The 22,059-nt window shown below is 41.5% G+C and overlaps 2 protein-coding genes across 2 annotated transcripts; one reads left to right on the top strand and one right to left on the bottom strand.

Annotated features, from left to right (window-relative positions):
• The first annotated feature begins 1,326 nt into the window (after positions 1-1,326).
• znrf2a (zinc and ring finger 2a) lies at positions 1,327-18,114 on the top strand. Its single transcript, XM_063185627.1, has 5 exons — positions 1,327-2,128; positions 11,575-11,670; positions 14,669-14,774; positions 15,194-15,267; positions 15,413-18,114. Exons 1-4 carry the CDS (start codon positions 1,801-1,803, stop codon positions 15,249-15,251), a joined length of 588 nt encoding a protein of 195 aa, XP_063041697.1. The 5' UTR covers positions 1,327-1,800; the 3' UTR covers positions 15,252-15,267; positions 15,413-18,114.
• A 578-nt stretch (positions 18,115-18,692) lies between these two features.
• Positions 18,693-21,696, bottom strand: ggcta (gamma-glutamylcyclotransferase a). The gene is made up of 4 exons (XM_063184839.1): positions 21,472-21,696; positions 21,078-21,223; positions 20,481-20,601; positions 18,693-20,147 (listed from the first exon to the last, which is right to left on the bottom strand). The coding sequence occupies exons 1-4, from the start codon at positions 21,640-21,642 to the stop codon at positions 20,019-20,021; spliced, it is 567 nt and encodes a 188-aa protein (XP_063040909.1). The 5' UTR covers positions 21,643-21,696; the 3' UTR covers positions 18,693-20,018.
• Positions 21,697-22,059: the final 363 nt, after the last annotated feature.

Below are 22,059 nucleotides of genomic sequence, written 5' to 3'. Positions count from 1 at the left end.
GTTTGTAGGAAAAAAAGATAACAAAGAAAACCTCAAACGAGTGTGTGAGAGAACGAGTGTGTGAGAGAAGGTTGTCTGCACACTGTTTGTATTCTTGAAAAATGGATTTGAATCACTTAATTTCAAGGAAACGTGGGGCACCCTTGGCCTAATGGCTGGGGGGGTTTGCATGGTCTTAAGATCAGAGGGTTGTAGGTTAGTATCCCACCCCTACCTCTCCCTACACCTCCATCCATGGCTGAAACGCCCTTGAGCAAGGCACCTGTAATGTTTTGATCCACATGTCGGATCAAGCCTGAGGAACATCTGGCGAGTATCGAAAGGTTGCCTTGAAATTAAGTATTAAAATATATTTTTGGAGCATACAGCCAGTGTGAGGACCACTCTCTCGCACATTTTGAAACAAGTGAGTTATTGAGGCAGTAGGTGGACATTCAGTTTTGAGTTTTGCCAACGTGAAATGTTTTCCAGTGAAGCTGCTGGTGCTTGTCCCACACCCTCTGTCCATTCCATTACTGCACTGTCTTCCTCTCCACGCTATTGCGGCATCAGAGACACCCACTCTGTGTACGTCTGTGGTGACACAAGTTGAAGCTGCTGTATTTTTTTCTGTATTTATTATTATAATAATTACGATTATTGTTATGAATAATAATGAATTATATCATTACTACTCCATGGGTCGAGTTTTAATTTATTTATTGTTTTCTTATAGTCATTGTTTGGTCTGTGCACTGTGATATTTTTTTCATAGCTACTTGACCCATGGCCTTTACGAATCATGCCTACTGATTCACCTTTGTTTTTGTTTTGTTGTCTGTGTTTTTGTTTTATTTTTATTTTTTTTAGTTGTTATTCTTTATTTTCTTGTTTTGGTTAACATGCTTTTGGGCATGTATGTTAGGCTTTTTTCAACCTTTTATTTAAATTTGTTACCTGAGTTTTCCCCAAAAGATACTGTTTTATGTTGTCCAGTTTATGTGAAATTCTTGAATATAAACTATTTGGAGGCAATATTCATGCTGTCTCTTATTCTTTTAAATGCACCTTAAATTCACTACCGTAGACATGTTTTGGTTATAGGCTAATAATTAGTAATTATATAACACATGGTTATAATAATTAGTGCTTCTAGACTATCAATAGTTAAACACTGATTTTAGTCAACAAAAGAAAAAAGTAAAAATCGCAGTCGCTGGTCGTTAGTGTCGCGTCGCCATTGCAGAAAATGTGGGCAAAGCTGTTTGCTGTCCTTGTAGTCGAGTTTGAGTTCAGCTCTGACGTCACCTGACGCACATAGGCTACAGTAGCAGGGCAATCCCAGCTTTTAACACAGCGCGATGGCCTGAAGTGGACAGCACGCACCTGCACGCTCTTCAACCTTGTTGTTTTCTTTCTTGTTTGCTTTGTCTATTAAACGCCGACATCTTTATTTGCGTCGTCGCACGGTCAGATAAAAAACAAAAGCAAGTTTTTTGGCTGGTAATAAGTACACTACTTGGAGATCATGACTTCGAAGACAAGCGCGCAACAAGTGCGCTAAAAACATATCGCGTCACTTATTGGGATCAGCAACGATTAGGTGTTTATTTTGATCCCCGACTGGGATCATAGAACCTTTGCGCCTATTCATTGTCACTCTTCGATTGTTGCCAACGTTGTGTTTGATTTTTGAGCTGCCTCGTTTCCTTGGCTGCCACGGACCATGCCGGATAACCTATGATTCACATATATTTCTCCCAACTTTGAGAGGTTTGGTTCGACAGCAGCAGGTGTAGCCTCACACCTGAGACCAAGAATATGGGCGCAAAACCAAGTATTCCTGCCCCTGGCACTGGTGGCCGGGTCAGAGCATATTCTAGCTCAGATGTCCCTTCATCCACTTCTGGTAGCGGGTCAGGTAGGACTACTGGACTGAGAAGTGCAACAGGGATTTCTCCAGCGGAACAAAGGGTAAGATACCAAGGGACAAGACCGAATTCAATTCACCAATCCTCGGTCAACATACCAAACAGCAGTGGACATCGAAGTGCTGACGATGACACCGATGGCGAGTTGGACCTACCGGGCAGGAGTCGGCTACTCATAGGCTCTTTGCCAGCTCACCTATCACCGCACCTTCTTGGAGGTAAGGAGCAGAGTGCGTCATAAAGGACAGGTCATAGTGGCTTTGTTAGGTAGCCCTGGGCTATCTATAATGAGCTAGGCCTACAATAAAAACCAGAAAAATAAACAACATTAAAACATTTTCTACACATGATGGCTAAAATGAAACAGTTGCGCAGTATGTTGGATGCATATTTTCTGTGCCTGATATGTATGTCCTAGAACAATTTGTTCTTGCCTTTACGGAGAAGTCAATAACCTGTACTCTTTGGCATTGGAAATAAACCAAAGATAGAAACTTTCTTCTTGTCTAAAAGAGGGTTCGGAGTCAGACTATAGACATGTAAATTAGTAGGCCTATGTCCATGCCCATGACTTTAGACACTGAACAAGGAGGACCTGATAGATGTGGAATTGTTCCTAACGGGTCAAACTTAAGCAACGCTCAAAGAAGGAAACACCCACAAATTGATTCTTACCACTTGACTTTGCACGTGACTGTGTGTTTGTGGTCGCCTCCTGGCCTTAAAACCCTCATCTCAAACAGATAAGGGCACGATAACAGCACAGTGCTGCTCATCATGGGTCCACAGTTGTTGCAACAGGAAAAAGTAGGCCAGACTAAGCAACTTTATCAGTAAGTAACACAGGACGATCAGTGGCCTCACAGGAAATGGCCAACATGGAACATAAATGACACCATAATAACACTAGGCATAGCATGCGTAGGCTTATGTGTATTGCAGTTACATTGAAGGCCCTATACAGCATGTGAAATATATAGGCCAATTCCATAACACCTGCAGATTTACAAAATCTGTGATATAACAGGGTAGGTCACTCATTAAAGTTATACCAGTTCTATGACAGTGTTGTAACACAGCCTGCATGTGTGTCATAAACATTATGTCAATGTCATAAACATTATATGACTTTGTCATTAAGTAACGTTCAGATTATATATTATTATGACATTGACATCATGTTTATTGTTCACTCTCATGACACTGTTTTGACACTGTGTTTTGACACTGTTATGTCATACATATGTCATACGTATGTCACAAGTAAAGTGTAACAACAAAAAATCAGCAGTTCAACAGAGTGTAGTTTATAGCTTAGCATAGGCCTACTGTAGTTGACTTGCATGTCATCTTGATATCCTGTTATTTATGATCATGTTTGACATTTAGTGTATGGCCAAACAGATATCTAGATGCATTACTTGGCCTTCTCATTTTGACACATTTGCTTGCTTAGTTTTCTGATGCCAGTTAGAGCCTACCTTGTGATGTCCCTTTAAGAATTAATTAACATTTTCTAAACTGACCTATTTTGTCACTTACCGCCAAGGTAAGCAAAGATGGTAGGATAAGGGAGACAGGAGGTGGGTGAGATGGTTATTTACCAACATTGTAAAAGCTCCTATTTCTTGGGTCAAGACAGTGGCAGGAAGCAGCTCTCTCTCTCTCTCTCTCTCTCTCTCTCTCTCTCTCTCTCTCTCTCTCTCTCTCTCTCTCTCTCTCTCTCTCTCTCTCTCTCTCTCTCTCTCTCTCTCTCTGTACATATTTGTATGAGCTTGCAGTTGACTCTTTCCCCCTACATAGAATGAGTTCAGACACTGAGGACTGCTAGTCACTCATGCCGCTCCTCTGATTGCTTGACTGGTGGTGTTGATGCTCACTGCTGATGTGCCACTATACCATGCACAGTTTAAAAAAAAAACGGTGTTTATGTAATTCTTAAAGAGTTGAAATGAACTCCATTTAGATAACATTTGGTCCCAGTCTTTGGTTTGTTAATTCTACTCAATATTGTCCAAACTTAAAGAGCTATAGAGTTGAAATTACACTTGCCACGTGCTGAATTTTACCCTGACTTTTGGCTCCATGTTAGAATAGTTTCACTCTCAATTTGTAAATAATCAATATAAATACTCTATCTGGATTATTAGTATTATTATTGGTATTATTATTATTAATAATAATAATAATTACAACAATAACAATAATAATAATAATCCTTGTTGATCCTTTGTGATCAACAAAGGCTTTCTACTCTATGAAGTACAGTATCTTTTCTATTCTTAAGTATCTCCACTCTTGTCCACTCCACCACCACCGTCACCAAGTGCAGACCACACAGTGGACAAAGTCATACCAAGTGTCATTCCAAGATGGCGTGCCTGTTGTTGGGAAAGGCGTTAGATAAACGGTGAACTCTGAACAGCCCCTTTTATTATAGCTGAGCTGTCTGCTCTGGCTGCAACCAGGCCATTGGCAGAGGAAGTACGGTGTTTGACTACACTTGTGTGTGTGTGGGTGTGTGTGTGTGTCGTGTGTGTGTGTGTGTGTGTGTGTGTGTGTGTGTGTGTGTGTGTGTGTGGGTGGGGGTGGGTGGAGGGAGGGGGGTTGGGGGTTAGAGAGACAGCTCTTCTGGATACATGCCAGGCAACAAACAGACCACCGCAAATGCAGGCCTTCTGTATGTGCTCGTCGGTGTGTGTGTGTGTGTGTGTGCATCTGTGTGTGTGTCTGTGTGTGTGCTCTCTCTCTCAGCATGCTCGCTCATAGCGTATTGTTTTTGGCTGTATAGAAATAGTTGCTTGAGTAACTTCAACATTGCTATGGTAGCCACACCACTTCCTCTTTTCACCAACTGAAATAACAAAACATACGGTAAAATAACAATTCATTGACCAACATTGAATTTCAGATAACATGCAGAGATGTGTTTTTCTAGCCATAGAAATTGGAAAGTGGGAAAAGAAATGTAATTACACCTACAGAGGTGGTTGAAATTTTAAACGTGTCATTTTAGACAAGTCCAGAAGAACACGCCAAGTGTACATATAGGCCACATTGTATGGCCGTGGCTAATCAGAGTCAAGGTGTGTGTTTGAGCTTAGAGAAGAGCTACAAAGGATTGAGTTCAGCGTGCGCACACAGGGCAATGTGGTGGGGCAAACCTGCGTGAATGGGAAGGAATGCCTTTGAGGTTACTAAAAGAGTCTTTAGTAATCCATTACGACTTGGTCATTGTCTTTCAGCCTCGTCTAAAGAGTTTAGAGACTGTCATTCATCCAAGTGATGTTATCCACAGGACTGAAGTTGTAGGCCAGTAGGACCTGCCGTGGCCAAACGGTAGGGCACTCATCTACCATGTGGCTGACCCGGGTTCGATTCCCGGCCTGGGTCCTTTGCCAACCTTTCCCCGTCTCTCTCTCCCCTCTTGCTTCCTATCACCACCTTCAGTGTCCTATCATAAATAGAGTAAAAAAGACAAACAAAACAAAAAAAGAAGTTTTAGGCCAGTGATTCTCAAACTGTGGGCCCTGACCGTACTCAAAGTGGGCCTTGAAATTATTTTTTAAAAATCAAGGTAACATTTGTATGTGTGTTGCTGTTGTCATTTTTTTTTTTGCTGTATAGTTGTCAGAAGTGGGCCCGATCATTTGTGAAAATTTCAAGTGGGCCCCAGTTGGAATAGGTTACCACCACCAGACTTAGATCGGAACGATTGTGTAGAACTAAAGGCAGCATGGGAGTTCCGAGGCTAGTTGTAGGCCAGGGTTTCCCAAACTGGGGTGCGTGCACCCTTGGGGGTGCGTGGCCTGCCATAAGGGGGTGCGCGAGCTGAATAGAGCAATGGTGGATATGTGAGTTTTTATCTAGCATTAATAAACATTAAGTAGTTTTTAATAGTTTGGTGCATTATATGCTGGAAGGGTCTATCGGAAGGGTAGTTTAATTCCAAGACTATTGGAAAAGAGTATTCCCCAAAAACGACTGTGCTTAATATGCAGTGAATGAGCAGTGAATCCATACTTGCGCGGCCATCAGCACACCAAAAGATTCGCTCAAGGGGTGCGCAAACCACTTTGAAATGTACAAGGGGGTGCGCAGGGAAAAAAGTTTGGGAATCCCTGTAGGCCATAGCAACTGGACTTGGAGGCAACTGGCTACTTGGAGAAGGGACAGAACGTCTTTTCAGTTCAAAACACAAGGCTCTGTGCTTACTGTACAACTATAGAAAGGGTAGGCGTGCTCAACTTCTAAGATTGAAAACAAAACAAAAAACAACTTTGGGTGTGGGTGGAAAAAAAAACTTGTGAAAGTGTAGAATACCACACTTACATGATAAATCTCATATTATATATTGAATGTTCATGAAATGAATCCTGAGAGTATGTTTTCTTGAAATCTTGAGCACGTAGGATTGTGGACAGAGCAGGCATTGCAACTATGCTGCCCATTGCAATTATGCTGCTCATTCCCAAATTTGACCTTTTCATTAATATTTATTAAGAAATGAACTATGAAGTAAGATTAACTGGTCTGACCAATGTATGGTATGTTTTGCCACTAAAGATGTCTATTATGGGAAACTCAAAATGACGGATTCAGAGTTTATATAGGCTACTATGAAAAGTGAAAAGTCTATTCATAATGAATACTTACACATTGATGGTGGTGGAAAATACATTTGTGAATGTGCAGTTTAAATTCTAGAACCACACTACTGAAAAAAATACATTCTCTACCTTTAAGTTGCTGCACAACTTAAGTCCTTTTATACAAGCATGATGTGTAGCTCTTGCATACTGTTGAAGATTGAAGATTGACCACTTTGACACTGGTTACTATTTGCAGGTTAAAGAAAACAGAAATGTATCCTGCTGTTGGGTCTTTGCCAATTATAGCCCTTATGATGTTAAATAGGAGGCAAAATCTAATGGTCTAATATCTCTAACAGGCCCACTTACTGTCCATCAATAGGTCCCGTGATATTGTCAGGACATACAGTAGTCTATGAATGTGTGGTCAGTTTTAATTTGAGGATTACTTTATGTTCAAGGTACCTCAGTCACGGAGGAGGATGCAGGAAAACTCTGGTTAGTCACTCCAGCCACAAACATGGCGGATCAGTAATAGAACCAATAAGATCCTCTAACTCAAGAGTGTCAAACATAAGGCCTGGGGACCAGATATGTTAGTGGTCCGGCCCGGCCCACTTCAGATCAAAATTGACTGTATGTGGCCCCTGAAATGAAAGGAGTTTGACAGCCCTGGTCTACCTACTTACTTACCCATGGCTGCCCTATGGAGTATAGTATAGTATAGCTTAGATAAACCAGGCTGGTGTGAAAGACAGAAAAGATCCAAGGTTGAGATATGGGTTATAATTGAGCTAAGCTCTGTTGTCGTGTTAAGCACAAAGGTTAGTAGGCGAAGAAAGATGTGAGATAACCAGGGTTCTAAATTAACACCAGCAAACCGGCCAAAGGGTGGTTGAATTTCAGTTTGGCTTGTAGAAAAGACCAACTTACTAGCCACTTTGACCCATTAGTGAGTGTGTGTTTGGCTAGTAAGATAAACATCTACTAGTCATTTTGGCTGGTGATGAAAAGCCCTGGAGATAACCATACGTATTTTTCTGACGGTCTGATTTTCACACAGAGCCCATCAGCAGGGTTAACTCTTGAGGCTATAACTGGTTGAAAACCTGCATGACTTTGAATTTATTGCCAGTCAAACACAGAGTGCAGAGGTCAGGGAACTCCCTCTATTTATCACCTTACCTCTGGTTGACTGGTTCTCTCTCTCTCTCTCTCTCTCTCTCTCTCTCTCTCTCTCTGAGCCCAAGACAGGTGTCACGAAGTGCCTCACAGTTCTTTGTCTGTCTCTCTCTTTTTTGTTAATTGTCTTTTGTAAACACACCACCAAAATGTATTTTTTTCTATGCCATGGGCCCGGTGTGTGAGAGATTCCACAATAATCCCCCCACCTTACTCCCATATTTATATTGTATCCACTTGGAATTGTCTGCATACTTGTCTTGCCAGGAATGCGGCAGGAATTTCCTTCTCTCTCTCTCTCTCTCTCTCTCTCTCTCTCTCTCTCTCTCTCTCTCTCTCTCTCTCTCTCTCTCTCTCTCTCTCTCTCTCTCTCTTTCTCAAAGAGACACAGACACAGCATTTCCCTCTGCAACCTACATTTAAGACGTCCACCTTGACAGCAAACCGCTCCCACGTCCCCTGAAAAGATAGAGATTGTTCATTGTGAGTGTAATTTCTAAAATTACTATGTTAAAAACAATGCATGAGCTATTTCCTTTTGTAGATGTTCATATCATACCACATTTTATCGTAGCCTCTCTAAGGATGATGAACACAGGTCTCTGCACGGGTAAGACATAAATGCAATTTTGTTGTGTGCAGTGTGCAGTGAACACTTGTGTGCTGTGGAGTGCTGTGTCACAATGACAATGGGAGTTGGAGTTTCCCAATCGGGCTTTCTTTCATGATGTCGACACGGCACACAAACAAAATTGCATTTATGCCTCAAGGGGGCGCCCCAAGGGGCATTTTCCTTTGGGCCCAGTGCCCTCCCTTACTGGTGGTAGGGGTCCTATTATGACCTTGGCAGGCTGTATGGTGGGCACTATCTGTGGTTTGCCCTGGTTGCCCTGTGTGCAGTTGTTCTAGCCTTGCCTGTGTAATCTGACTTACAATTCCCACCAGTGCAGTACAGTGGTGTGGTGCTGGTGGCCTGACTTTGACTGTAATCTGATTGACAGTTCCAACACCTCACCGTAAAAACATGCCCTGTTAATTCAACACTTAAGGGCTGTTCACACTGACTGAGTCGATTGAACATCATTGAACATCATTGGACGCTTCCACAATTGACTCTGCCCTGATGAAGGCCATACCTTGGCCGAAACATGTTGCCGTTTTTCACTTTTCTATAATGGTTTAGCCTTTTAATAAAGCTATTTTAACTTTTTTTGGGGAAGATTGCCTTGAATACTTCAACTCTATTGCTTTCAATTTTTTTTACCAAAGAGCACCTTCGGACTACCAACTCAAAACGCTGTACCCCTCCAAACTTATCCTATTGTTCGATTGAACATCTCTTAGAAACTGCATTTGGTCCCAGAGTACTCTCTAAGTGTTGAATTAACACTGCATGTTTTGCTGTATTACATACAGTAGTCCAGTGGCGTGGTGCTGGTTGGTCGCCTGGCCTTGTCTGTGTAATCTGGCTGACAGTGCCACCACAGTACAGTACAGTAGCGTGGTGCTGGTGGTGGTAGCCTAGCCTTGTCTGTGTAATCCGCCTTGAAGAGTTAATCCCAGCGAGCGCGTGTCACAGTGCTTGGACTTTACTTTCACATGGGCCTGCCCTGCCTGCCTGGACGACCTGCTTCTGCCGTCCTCCCTGTTAATCTTTGCTCAGTCCAAGCTTCCCTGGTAAACAGGTGTGTTTGCATGTGCACGCACACACATGCATGCGTGTTTATGTGCATTGCATGCACGTCTCTGTTTGTGTGTGTGTGTGTGCGTGTGTGTGCGTGTGTGTGTGTGTGTGTGTGTGTGTGTGTGTGTGTGTGTGTGTGTGTGTGTGTGTGTGTGTGTGTGTGTGTTGGGTGGGCGGGGGGGGGTGGGGTTGGACGTCTATACTGTATGTCTGTTTGTGTGTGTGTGTGTGTGTGTGTGTGTGCCTGTGCGTGTACATGTGTGTGTTTGTGTGTGTGTTTGTGTGTGTGCGCGTGTACGTGTGTGTGTGTGTGTGTGTGTGTGGGTGTGTGTGTGTGTGTGTGTGCGTGAACATCATGCGTGTGTGTGTGTGTGTGTGTGTGTGTGTGTGTGTGTGTGTGTGTGTGTGTGTGTGTGTGTGTGTGTGTGTGTGTGTGTGTGTGTGTGTGTGTGTGTGTGTGTGCAGTTGACAAATGTTTTCTTTACAAAGCCACTGAGTGGTTGATGCACACATTAAGCTCATTAGCGACTCGCAGTAAATTAACGTTCAACAACAACAAACAGATTTGTTGACCGACTTTTTGGTTTGTGTGATTTGAACAGGTGGTGGATGAATTTGCACCATCTCATGTGTGAACACACTATGATAGAAGTGATTACATTTGGATGCCTCAAATGGTCAATATGGTAGTAGCTAACTTACTTACAATGTTTGGGGAATATACCTCTGGTTGTCAGAGGCGGCCATAGTTTCTTCATTGAGATTTAGCCTAGAAAAGAACCACCACATGTCTACACTTTCGGGGAATTTTGCAGTCTCTCTCTCTCTCTCTCTCTCTCTCTCTCTCTCTCTCTCTCTCTCTCTCTCTCTCTCTCTCTCTCTCTCTCTCTCTCTCTCTCTCCTTTGTCAGTTCTTTGTTTTCTAGACGAGCTTGGTTGTAAATTAGGTGAAATGAATAACTAAGCCTCTGGTTTATGTCTAAGGTCCTCTTTTTATGGCCCTGTAACGTTTAACCTCCTTTGCCACACAGCTTTTGTCATCATAATAGTCCAGTCAAAAAGGAACTTGAACACCACTGAGGCAAGAAAAACCCCTTTAATTTTCAGTGGTATGTGAGTTCCTTTTGACTGGACTGCTAGATTATTTTGTGGAACTTTGCATTTCACCCTCCAAGCCACAAGTTTAAAGACCCAACACCCAATTTTTGCAATGCATGCAATGCAGATCCCACATTCTTGCCACCATGTCTTTCTCTCTCTCTCTCGCTCTCTCTGTCATGTGGTTCAATAGAACAATCAATCACAGTTCATCAAGTTCTTAGGGATAGACAAGACTAGACTATAGTCTACCTGTCCCTGCTGTGATGTCTGAGGGTCATTCATCCAGCAAAGCTGCTTGTCTGGAACTACAACCAAAATAGTCACGTCACACACATAGTCTATAGCCACGTGGGGTAGGCTTCTCCATTTGCAGCATTTCCGGTCCTAAGCAATTCCATGAAACAAACACAGATTTGTCACGTCCAATCACAGTCTTTAGTAAGGGGAATGAGAGTTCCACTAACCAGGAGTAGTATTTAAAAATAATCACTCAATCAATCAATCAAAATTACTTATATAGCACATTATATTGTGTTATAGATAGTAGATGAATTAACTATCACCAAAGGTAAATGAGAATCAAACTGTTATTTATTAGTAATTTATTTTTAAAAAGAAGATACTGTTGGGGCAGTTCTAATTTGGACAGGAAGTTGGTTCCAGCATAAGCACCGCCTTTCAAAGTTCTAGACTGAAGCGTAAGCGGAGGATGCTTATTGTGTAAGGTTTGTGTTGGATACCAACGATGTTTTAAATGTGTATAATATTTATAGATTCATATTATTATTTTTATATTATTTTAATTAATATTTATATATGGGGTTCTGAGGGGTGCATCATGTGTTAAGACACTGCCCCTTTTACAATTCTGGGTAACACTTAACTTGACGCCGGCGTCATACACATGACACCACAGTGTCATATCAGTGTCAAAACAGTGTCAAGAACGAGTCATAAACATTATGTCATAAGGCATAAGCTTAAATGTTTTATTATCATTGTTGACTTTGTTTGGGATGTATTTCTCTCTCTCTCTCTCTCTCTCTCTCTCTCTCTCTCTCTCTCTCTCTCTCTCTCTCTCTCTCTCTCTCTCTCTCTCTTTGCAGGGTTCCACTGCCCGGTGTGCTCCAAGTTTGTCACATCTGATGAGATGGACCTGCACCTTGTCATGTGTCTCACCAAGCCCAGGCTCTCATATAATGGTAAGTGTATAACAGATGCCAGCTAGCAGAGTTCAGTGGTAAAACCTTAGTAAATGTCCCTCCTGAAATCTGATACGGATGTGATAGCCTTTATGAGCTATTGGCCTAGACCAGTGTTTCTCAAACTTTTCATGCCATTCCCCCCTTCAGAGGAAGGGTGTCTGTCTGTGCCCCCCTCTAGCAAAATGGTTACGAAAATACAAATAAATAGGCCTTCGTAAAGTTTATTAGAGCCTAATATACACGTAGATGGCCTATGATGTTCTCTAAATATTAGTGAATAAATTAATGAATATATTGTGATTGTAAAGTGAATGTGTTGACTTAATGGCAAAGCAGAAAAGTATTAAAAAAGAAAAACCTTCTGACTTCACGCGCCCCCCCTCCAATACTTCCGCGCCCCACTTTGAGAAACACTGGCCTAGACCTTTAGCTCAGTGGTTTTGTACCTGTTTGCTCACATGCCGAACTGTTGCTATGAGGTTGTGGGTTTGAGCCCCGAGTGGCAAGCTAGAGCGAAAGAGTACAATCACATAAGCAACATACCAAGACATGCCCTCGTATAATGGCTGAAATACCATGTTTAATCATTCTGAATTCACTAATATAGTACTTTTACAGTACACAAGTAACTGTTAAAAACGATGCCCTGGCCCAGCTGTGGCCCTAACGGCTGGGCACTGGACTGCTACGCGGGCGACCTGGGTTCGATGCCCGGCCTGGGTCATTTCCCGACCCCTGAGCTGTTCAGCCCACTTCCAATGTACAAATGGATACACAAACACTTAAAGTAATCGTTCACAACCACCCTCTTTGACTTGGCGCACTGTGTAATAGTCATGCTGCCCATTCTCATAAATGTTACCTTTTTCATGAATACTTACCATCACAATTTTGAGCTCTGACTGAAACAGCCTTGGTAAAAGCCCCAAGTAACACACACCCCCCACTCTATTAGTCTTGACTGCTGCACCCAATCCCTACTGTTTACATAACATATCACGATCAGATTTTATGTAACCTTAACAGAAAATAATTTCATTCTGTTTACCTGAAGAGCAGGGCCTTAAAGTGTGTGCGTGTGTGTGTGTTTGTGTGTGTGTGTGTGTGTGTGTGTGTGTGTGTGTGTGTGTGTGTGTGTGTGTTTGTGTGTGTGATATCGGAATGGATTTTTGGTACTTCCCGGCAGTACTTGTCAGATAAGCTTCTAACGAGATTTACTCTGGCTAGTTTCATTTCATTCCCTTCAAAAAAAAATCTCTTCTCGACTGATACATAATCTGAAGATAGATTTAAGCCCTTTTTTTACGCTGTTTTCTGTAATTGATGTGGTCCTGGTAGTGTAATTACACTTTGCCAGTGCTACTGCTGGTATTTTCACACCTGGTACCCTTTAAGTGAACCAAACTCAATGCCTGGTACCCTTTAAAGGGCTATGCCACTATTTTGGGGCTTAATACAGTTAAAATCGTTGGCCAGGGTTTATAAAGGTGGTAAAGTGTCTTATTTTAGCTTATGTTAAGCGTTGTCTTGCTTCAATTGCTTCTTGCTACAATGCTACACGGATCCATTGACTTTCACTAACTTAGCGACATATTCCCTCCTTTAACTTGTCTTAAAGCAAGACAACGCTTAACATGAAAAATAAGACACTTTACCACCTTTATAAACCCCAGCCAACGATTTTAACTGTATTAAGGCCCAAAATACGTAGAGGCATACCCCTTTAAGTGGACCAAACAGTGAACCAACAGCAAAATAACTCAGTTCTGTGTTTGTTCATATTGTGAGTGTATTACAAAAAGAACCGGATGCTCTTTCTGGTCCAAGTTATACTTTTATAGTCTGTCAGTCCTCTTTTTGATCACACTCTGTCCTCTTAAGCTCTCCTTAAGTGATTACACCTAGTCACAAGTGTAACTTATCAGGACTCATAAGCAAAGCGTACTAAGAAGACCACTTCAGGAAAGGTCTCTGGATGGTTCACTTCCAAGGGCTCTGGGTACAGTTTGGAGCACGACTCACATACAGTATGCACAGAAAATGATGAGTCACAGGTCTGAGTTCACTGATCTGACTGAAAGGGACTAGTTGTGAATGAACCCTTACAGTATGAAGAAGCAGGTGCTTCACAGCATTCTTGGAGGCGTAGAGGTCTTGGGTCGTCTATGTGCTGTTGCCAGAGCTATTGACGTTGTCAGAGCCTCACCACATACAGCAGTCTGACGTGTTACTAGAGAGATGGAAGAGTGGTTGAAGAGTAGGAGAGTAGGAGAATTGGGCTAGCCTATCCTTCCATTTTGAGGACTGACAGGGCCAACCTTTGAATGTTACAAGCTATCAGTGTTGTTAGCGCCCTCATCTGGCTGCATTGGGGTGGTGATTTTGAAGAGGCCTCATTTACCTCTGCCTACACACCTTTTTAGGTGTTGGTTGAAACCAAGCACAGGTTGGAACATTGTGTTCAGTACATTCACCTGCGAGAGTTCTTGAGCTGGGCGTTCTCTTACTGGCAGAGGACGTACATATGATTGGATGCAGGGTGATGGAAAGCAGAGTTGTCTAAAGTAGAAATAGAAGTACTGCGTACTACAGATGTAATTACAACACTAGTAGCAGAGATTCTTTAAGTATATAGAGATATGCCAATGTAATAGGTTGCTATGGGCACCTAACATGACCAGGTTCCGGTCTGCCTAAAGGGGCGTGTCATAATACTCCTAGCATTGAATAGAACAGTCCTTAGGTCTGCTTAGGTCTGCCTAAAGGGGGATTCCCCCCCCTCCCCCTTGCAATAATAGAACCCGGAAACAATGGGCCAATGGAACCTCTCTCTCTCTACTCTCTCTGCTAGTAGTATGCCATTGCATGGTTTCAACTTTGTAGTATCATACCACTAGTCTTGTAATTACATCTTTAAGAGTACTTCTAACTATAATTCATATAACTCTGCTGGAGAGTGAGTGACCTGTATATTGTTTTTTTTTTCTGCCCACAGAGGATGTGCTGAGTAAGGATGCTGGGGAGTGTGCAATATGCCTGGAGGAGATGGAGCAGGGGGACACTATCGCCCGTCTGCCTTGCCTCTGCATTTATCATAAAGGGTAAGACCCTGGGGCTATTTCAGGAATGTGGTTAAGGGGTGAGCCTGACTACCGGTAAGTTAATATATTGTACATGGGGTGGTAAATCTCGATAATAGATGGCCCACAGGTGTCTGCAGCCCACAGGACTGCAGGCTCTTCTATTAGATGATTTACCACTTCCTTAAAGTGAACTTAGCCTGGCTCACTACTGGGCCAGGTTTTTGCAGACCATAAACTACTCAACTGTTCTATGATGGTTACATGATACTCAACAACTGTTCGGTTTGGTTTGAGAGAGAGAGAGAGAGAGAGAGAGAGAGAGAGAGAGAGAGAGAGAGAGAGACTTTTTTAGATGATTTACTGTTCTACTGTATATCGTTGTTGTGTTGATTTCGAAACATTATGAAGCTTTTTCATTTTCTTCTTTTGTGCTACAGATGCATAGACGAGTGGTTTGAAGTCAACCGATCGTGTCCAGAACACCCGTCAGATTAAATCAGAGAATTAAAAGGTAAAAATCTGCATTTGCATGAATGATATAAAAAAATAAATGCTGAAACATTTTACATTGTAAAGATACTAACTATATTATTATTATTATTATTGTTGTTGTTATTATACAGATATATATTTTTTAAATGTGTTCAAATTTTCAGAAGAGCAGAGAATCGTCTCCACTTACACCTGAGGAAGACCGGGAGCTTGTGAAGTCCATAGCCCTCCTTCCTGTTCATGAGTCGCATCAAACCAAAGAGGCTTCAGTGCTCCCGAAACAGTGCCAAAAATGGGGTGAGGGGGGAAATCCTACCACCCCCTTTAGTAAAGTTAATCCAAAGCCATTTCTTTTTGTTGTTTTGGTAATGTACTCCCGCATCTGGGTTGCATTTCTCGAAACCATAGTTGCTAACTACGTTAGCTACTATGTTGTTTGCAATGCAATTTCCCATTGGCAACCACCCAAGTTGCTAACTGGCTAACAACTGCACTTTCGAGAAACGCACCTCTGAATCCACTTCATTTCACACATTCAAGTCTTTGTAGTGTCTGTGAAGATTGTGATGACCATAGCCATGGCCAAGGCTACATAATCACTGACTGGTCAACTGGCCACTGAACTGACCATCAGAGGGGGTCGAAAGGGACTGAAATGAAACTCTTGATTGGTCTAAGCCAGGGCATGACCAGCCAATTAATGAATGTTTCAAACCACTTTTGATCATGGACGAGAAGATAGCGTCTGGTAGTGCCCTGATAGTCTGTCTACTACTTTTTTGCATGAAGGGCACAGCCACACAAGGACTCGTAATCAGGGAAAGATGTACCTATTGTCATTAGATACAAACAGAACTCTTTTGTGTGTGAATCACTGTTGCCAACATAACTGATGTGAATGTGGCTGTATGATTAAATGAAGAGGATTTCCAATGTCTTGTAGTAGTATAATTAGCAGTGGGAGGTCTTTGAAGCACATTGATTTGACGATATGACAGGTTTGACCAAGGTACGATTTGTCAAAAAATAAGGGAGTGGAATGTTTTTTGTTTTTTTTTAAGATTTAAAGCAACATCAATGGACTTGCACTTGTCCTCGTGAAATCAATGTCCAACAAAAATGTAAAATGTAAAAATCAGAAGGGCAGAAGTTCCACCTTCAAATTGAACCCTGGGTATGACCATGGCATTGCTTTACGCTGACTGTTTATCAGTACTGTAACTGAGTAGAGCACACATCCACACCCATAGACAACATTGACCATCCTTGGCTAGATTATGTGACATGAGGTTCGCAAATCAATATCATGCCTCCTTTCCTTTCCTTTGCCCTTGTGAAACAAGGCTTGATGTCATTGATGATCGGAGGGTTTTTTCCCAACATCTTACAAAAACATAATGCTGAATATATTCTCTCCTTTGCAATCAGATATCGAAGAGGGGAGAGACGCGATGCGTTGTTTGAAAGTATAGGAGGGGAGGAAGGACATTGATTTGCACCCTATGGTATGAAAGAAGTGCCATTCTGCTGTGAGAAATAATGCTGCTGCATACACATCTTGTATATTTTTGTGTATGTTTTTTTTTTTTGGGGGGGGGGATTATGAGAGAGACAAACCAAAGAAGAACACAAACCTTCTGTTTTAGTTATTTAATCAGAGTCCACCACAGATTTCAAACTTTTGTATATAAATTAAAAAAGAGATATGTACATCTGCAAAAAAAGCAATCATTGATTGAACACAGTACACAGCAAATAGTAGGCCTAGATGACATGATGACTGTGATGTGTGAACAGAATGCTGTTTAAACTATTTTCTGACCACTGTTAATTTCTCATGTTGTACTGTAGTTCTATCTATCAGTGTCTTTCAGTTATATGGAGCACAAGGGGTCTGCAAAGGTAGATATCCTTTGTTAGTCATAATAACACAGGAAGCATTAATAACAGTGCTCTGAAACTTGATTGAGATTTTGACGTATTGAATCTCCCAAGTGAGCTGCTACAGCTGTTTCTGTTTCCTTTCTATACCTTGACCCTGATGACGGTTCAAATAAAGTTAGCTGTACACAAAAGGTTGTGTGTCAGTGCAGTCGTGTCATCGTGTACATTCATTGCATTGCATTACTTTGCTTTTTTTAATTAATCTATTTCCTGAGCTTCAGTCATTTTCTAGCTGAGCTAGCCACAGTGGCTTAATCAGGGATTTGATTGGCAATGTTTTTTTGTTTAAACAAAAAAAATGCAATTCCTTTACAGAGCACAATGTGTGTCACATAATTTCCTATAGTGATACAGTAGTGGCTTTATGCACACATTCCCAGGCTGGAAAATCAGATATTCCCAAATCACAGGCATGGGAAGTGCTGTGGTGCACTGCACCAATGCATTGTGTTCCACCATAAACATAGCCATTGACAGCAAAGAGACTTTAACGTAAAAAAAACTTTAGAAGTTTTACTTCTGATGTCCAACGTTTGTTTTTGTCATACCCCCATATCTATTTTTCTCTTTTCCACACTTTGAAATGTAAGATTTCCGCCCTTTTTGTATTGAAAGGGACTATTGAAATGAAATGTATTTATACATAAATGAGCCATTGCTTGACCTGCCTTTGAGTCCAGCCTGGATCACACAGTATAACCCACTAACATAATCAGGTGCAAAAAAAAAAAGCCCTAAACAAATAAAAATCAAGTATGCTTTACATGTAGCGCTTCTTTCATGAGGGTACAGGGCATTTTCCTCCACCAGCATTTACTACATTTCCTGGACAGGAAGCAAAGACAACCAAACCCAAATCCAGTCTACAGTCCCAGGAAAAAGTTTGTACACCCTTTGAAATTTCTTACCTTTCTGTCAAAATTGGTCATAAAACATGGTCTGATCTTCCTGGAAATCACATGAAGGAACAACCAGAGTCTGCTTTAACTAATTCAACCCAAACATTTACAAGTTTTCATATTTTCATTGGCCATAGGATGTAAACATTCACAGGACAGCAAGGCATAAGTAAGTACACCCTTGCATTCAATAGGTTTTAACCCCAAGTTAGTCGCAATAACCTCAACCAGATGTTTCCTGTAGTTGCAGATCAGATTAACAAAACAATCTGGATGTATCTGCTCTCCCTTTTCTTTAGAAAAATGCCTCTCGTCAGCAAGGTTTGTGGGATGTCTGGAGTGTATAGCTTTCTTGACTTCATGCCATATAATCTCAATTGTTTTTTGTCAGGGCTTTGACTGGGCTATTCCAGAATGTGTATTTCATTATTATGAAGCCATTCTAAAGTCGATTTGCTTCTAAAGTATGAGTTGTTGTCACATTTCAGCACCCATCCTCTTGTGTGCTTCAACTGTGTGACAGACTACCTCACTTTTTTCTGTTCATTGTTCATAGTTCATTGTTCCACTGATAATAGCAAACTGAAAAGGGCTTGAGGCAGCAAGGTAGCCGCATATAATGATGCTCCCGCCACCATACTCAAAGGTGGAGATGATGTTTTGGTGAAGGTGTGGTTCTCCAGTTCTCCTCCAAACATGACATTGTGTGTTCCCCTGAAGAATTCAACTTTGGTTTCAACGTTGGTCTACAGAATATTTTGCAGTAATTCTATGAAGCATATAAATGCTTTTTCGCAAACCTCAAAGGTCCAGCAATATTTTTTTGGACAGAAACCCCATTAGTTTTAGATTGGCAGAATGAATCCCATTTTTAGCTATTCTTGGGTTACATCTCCTCTTCTGAGTATGGTGGCAGGAGCATCATTATATGCGGCTACCTTGCTGCATTAGGCCCTTGACAGTTTGCTATTATCAGTGGAAAAATTAACTCAAGTTTATTGTGATATTTTACAGAAAAAACGGGAGAAAGTCTGTCACACAGTTGAAGCACACAAGAGTATGGTTCCTGAAATGTGACAACAGCCCATACTTTAGAAGCAAATCGACTTTAGAATGGCTTCATAATAATGAAATACACATTCTGGAATAGCCCAGTCAAAGCCCTGACAAAAAACAATTGAGAGTATATGGCCTGAAGTCAAGAAAGCTATGCACTCCAGACATCCCACAAACCTTGCTGACGAGAGGCATTTTTCTAAAGAAGAGGGAGACAAGATACAAACAGATTGTTTTGTTAATCTGATCTGCAACTACAGGACAAGTCTGGTTGATGATATTGCAACTATCTGAGGGTCAAAACCTACTTAATGCAAGGGTGTACTTACTTATGCCCTGCTCTCCTGTGAATGTTATGGCCTTATGACCAATAAAAATATGATAACATGTAAATGTTTGGGTGGAATTAATTAAAGCAGACTCTGACTGTTCCTTCTTGAGATTTCCGGGATGATCAGACCATGTTTTATGATCAATTTTGACAGAAATGTAAGAAATTTCAAAGGGTGTACAAACTTTTTCCTGGGACTGTATATCAGCATACCCAAACAGTGATTTAGACCTTTGTACAACCCACGGCCAGCAAGATCCCTTCCTTTAGTTTAAGGTATATATTTAAAAAGAAAAAAAGAAAAGAAAAACACCATAAGACTTTGGGTTTTGCAGTAGGGTACCAAGTCCACTGAATGTAAAATTATGTGAAGGGGCGAACAGTACTATTAATACCACAGTGTGAAGTGGCGACAGTACCATTAACGCTTCCTTGGGATGGGACCACAGACATGGATTAATATTATTATTATACATGTCTATGGAGAGCAAGGTTTACAAAAGGTCAAAAGGTCAGACAGGCAACATGACTGCCGGCCGCCTAGTGCATAGCGATCTTGATCTCGTCCATGATAGACGATGGGCCGCTGTAGTTGTTAGTCTCCAAGTCCTGTAGAGCTTTGATGTATTGAGGTGGTAGGCCGTTCTGTTGGGCGCCCAGACACAGCACCTTCAAAAGGGCAGAAAACCCACAAAGACACGATTAGAACTGTGTTGCTACACCAGAACGGCAAGTACTAATGTGTTACGAAAGATTGTGTGTAATGTCATAAGTAACAATGTTGTGAATGTGTTCTCTCATCTTCAAAATGAATACAGTTTGTCTGCAAGGAAACACATAAAAAAATCTCCCGAGTCATAGCAGAGGTGTGATGACAAGATAAAAGGACACAGGGACTATTGTTGTGTTGACATCCATTACGTAATAATCAACTTCGAAAAGGTTCCTGTATAACCCAAGCTTTAGTTATTTTGTTGCAAAGTAACTCTGCAAACAGCTGACCTGTTTGTACTGGGGGGAGGGCAGGCAGGCGCAGAAGCCATTCATTTGGTATGTTCGGCAGAGCAAGGTCCCACTGTCTGTCTCCACGGTGACCTGCAGGGGACTGTACACTTCCTCCTGTCTGGGGAAAAAAAGGAAGTTAAAAACATTTAGTCATGCCGAAATTACATAGCATATATAGACATTAAATGCAAAAACCTATATGCACTCAGAGAGATATGGGACAGAGAGAGAGAGAAAGAAGAGAATTGACAGGTTCCTAATCCATCTATTATCTCCCTCTCCTACATGGGCAGTTCAGAGAGACTGATAATGTTTTCTGTGAAATAAACAGCTTTCATAACTTGTGGTGGTGTGTTTATATGCTTCCGAGGAATTCAGTGAATAGACTATAAACTTTCAGCTAAAAGGCTTTGATGGGTGACTGTCAATATCAACATTCAGCGTATTGTATTGAGCAGGTTTGATGGTGGGTCAGTCAGGACAGGCCATCATTGACAACTAACGAGGAAGCTTACATTTTCTGACCAGCACCCAGTTGGACAGAACACTTACCTACATTTAAAAACAAAACAATGAAAAAAAGTTCATACTTACTTGTCTAGAGATGGTAGGTTGTCATTGCTCAGTTTCCAAACTACTCCCCACACCTCAGCACCTGGGCTCTCCTCAATAGTGGCAACTCCACCGTTCCACCTGCACTGCACCTTCTCTCCCCACAAGCCAAACCTCAGCATGTAATCCTGAAGAGGTGTGGTGGGGAAATTGTATTTAATTAACTTCATAATGTATCAGACTCGTGCCCAAACCCACACAAGACAGAACAGACAATAGCAAACAAAACAAGACAATACAAAACAAACCTGGACACACAAAACCAGGTACACAGCCATGAAAATAACAACAGAAAGAACATGTTGACAGGATGAGTTTGAATGGCAATGTGCAGCGTTGAAAACAAAAGATTTGTGAAGCTGGTGAGGTGACATACCTTCAGTCGACCGGTAGAATAAAATGTTGCTGATGGGTTTTTCAGCTGAAGCCGTTCCTTCAACAGGTTGCTCCCGAAGGCGAAATACATGAAGTGATCACTAGACATAGTGAATAAAATCTTTGACTGGTATTTTGAGGTTTTTATAAGTCCAGCTAGTTTCCGACACATCAGGTACCCATCCAACGATCTGTCTGATGGGCTACTGCGTGCAAACAACGCAGGATTGAGCACGATGAATAGGGGTCAAGGGGCGTCGCCTGTGCATTTCTCCTTTAAAAGCGGCGTTGGAAAACCGCATGCGATGTTGGCGTTATGTAGCCTGGTTTTATCAGCCCACACTCATTATATCAATAAATTAAATATCAGTTAAATTAAGACAATATATTATAGGCCTACTACTTATATTACCTACCATTTTTTTTTTTCAAAATGAATGACCTGCCCTGTCAGGCTAGCCTATTATCAAAGAAGACAGACTTGAGCTAAAATTCACTTTTTAAAAACAAGTCATTTAATATCTTTATTTTCTGGCAAAAAGTAAGAGAACGCCATAATATTAGAATGTTGTTGCATTATAGAATATTG

Source organism: Engraulis encrasicolus, chromosome 20 (assembly GCF_034702125.1).
Source record: "Engraulis encrasicolus isolate BLACKSEA-1 chromosome 20, IST_EnEncr_1.0, whole genome shotgun sequence".
Classification (NCBI taxonomy): Eukaryota; Metazoa; Chordata; class Actinopteri; order Clupeiformes; family Engraulidae; genus Engraulis; species Engraulis encrasicolus.
Note: the sequence above shows the minus strand (reverse complement) of the source record. Positions and strands in the feature narration are given on the sequence as shown.

What these genes read in the sequence shown, in the direction of transcription:
- znrf2a (XM_063185627.1), top strand. Translation starts at nt 1,801, where the DNA reads ATGGGCGCAAAACCAAGTATTCCTGCCCCTGGCACTGGTGGCCGGGTC. An exon ending in ATCACCGCACCTTCTTGGAG is followed by an intron (nt 2,129 to 11,574) that starts GTAAGGAGCAGA and finishes CTCTCTTTGCAG; the next exon opens with GGTTCCACTGCCCGGTGTGC. An exon ending in CTCTGCATTTATCATAAAGG is followed by an intron (nt 14,775 to 15,193) that starts GTAAGACCCTGG and finishes TTTGTGCTACAG; the next exon opens with ATGCATAGACGAGTGGTTTG.
- ggcta (XM_063184839.1), bottom strand. Translation starts at nt 21,642, where the DNA reads ATGTGTCGGAAACTAGCTGGACTTATAAAAACCTCAAAATACCAGTCA. An exon ending in ATTCTACCGGTCGACTGAAG is followed by an intron (nt 21,224 to 21,471) that starts GTATGTCACCTC and finishes ACACCTCTTCAG; the next exon opens with GATTACATGCTGAGGTTTGG. An exon ending in CCTCCCCCCAGTACAAACAG is followed by an intron (nt 20,148 to 20,480) that starts GTCAGCTGTTTG and finishes GCCCTTTTGAAG; the next exon opens with GTGCTGTGTCTGGGCGCCCA.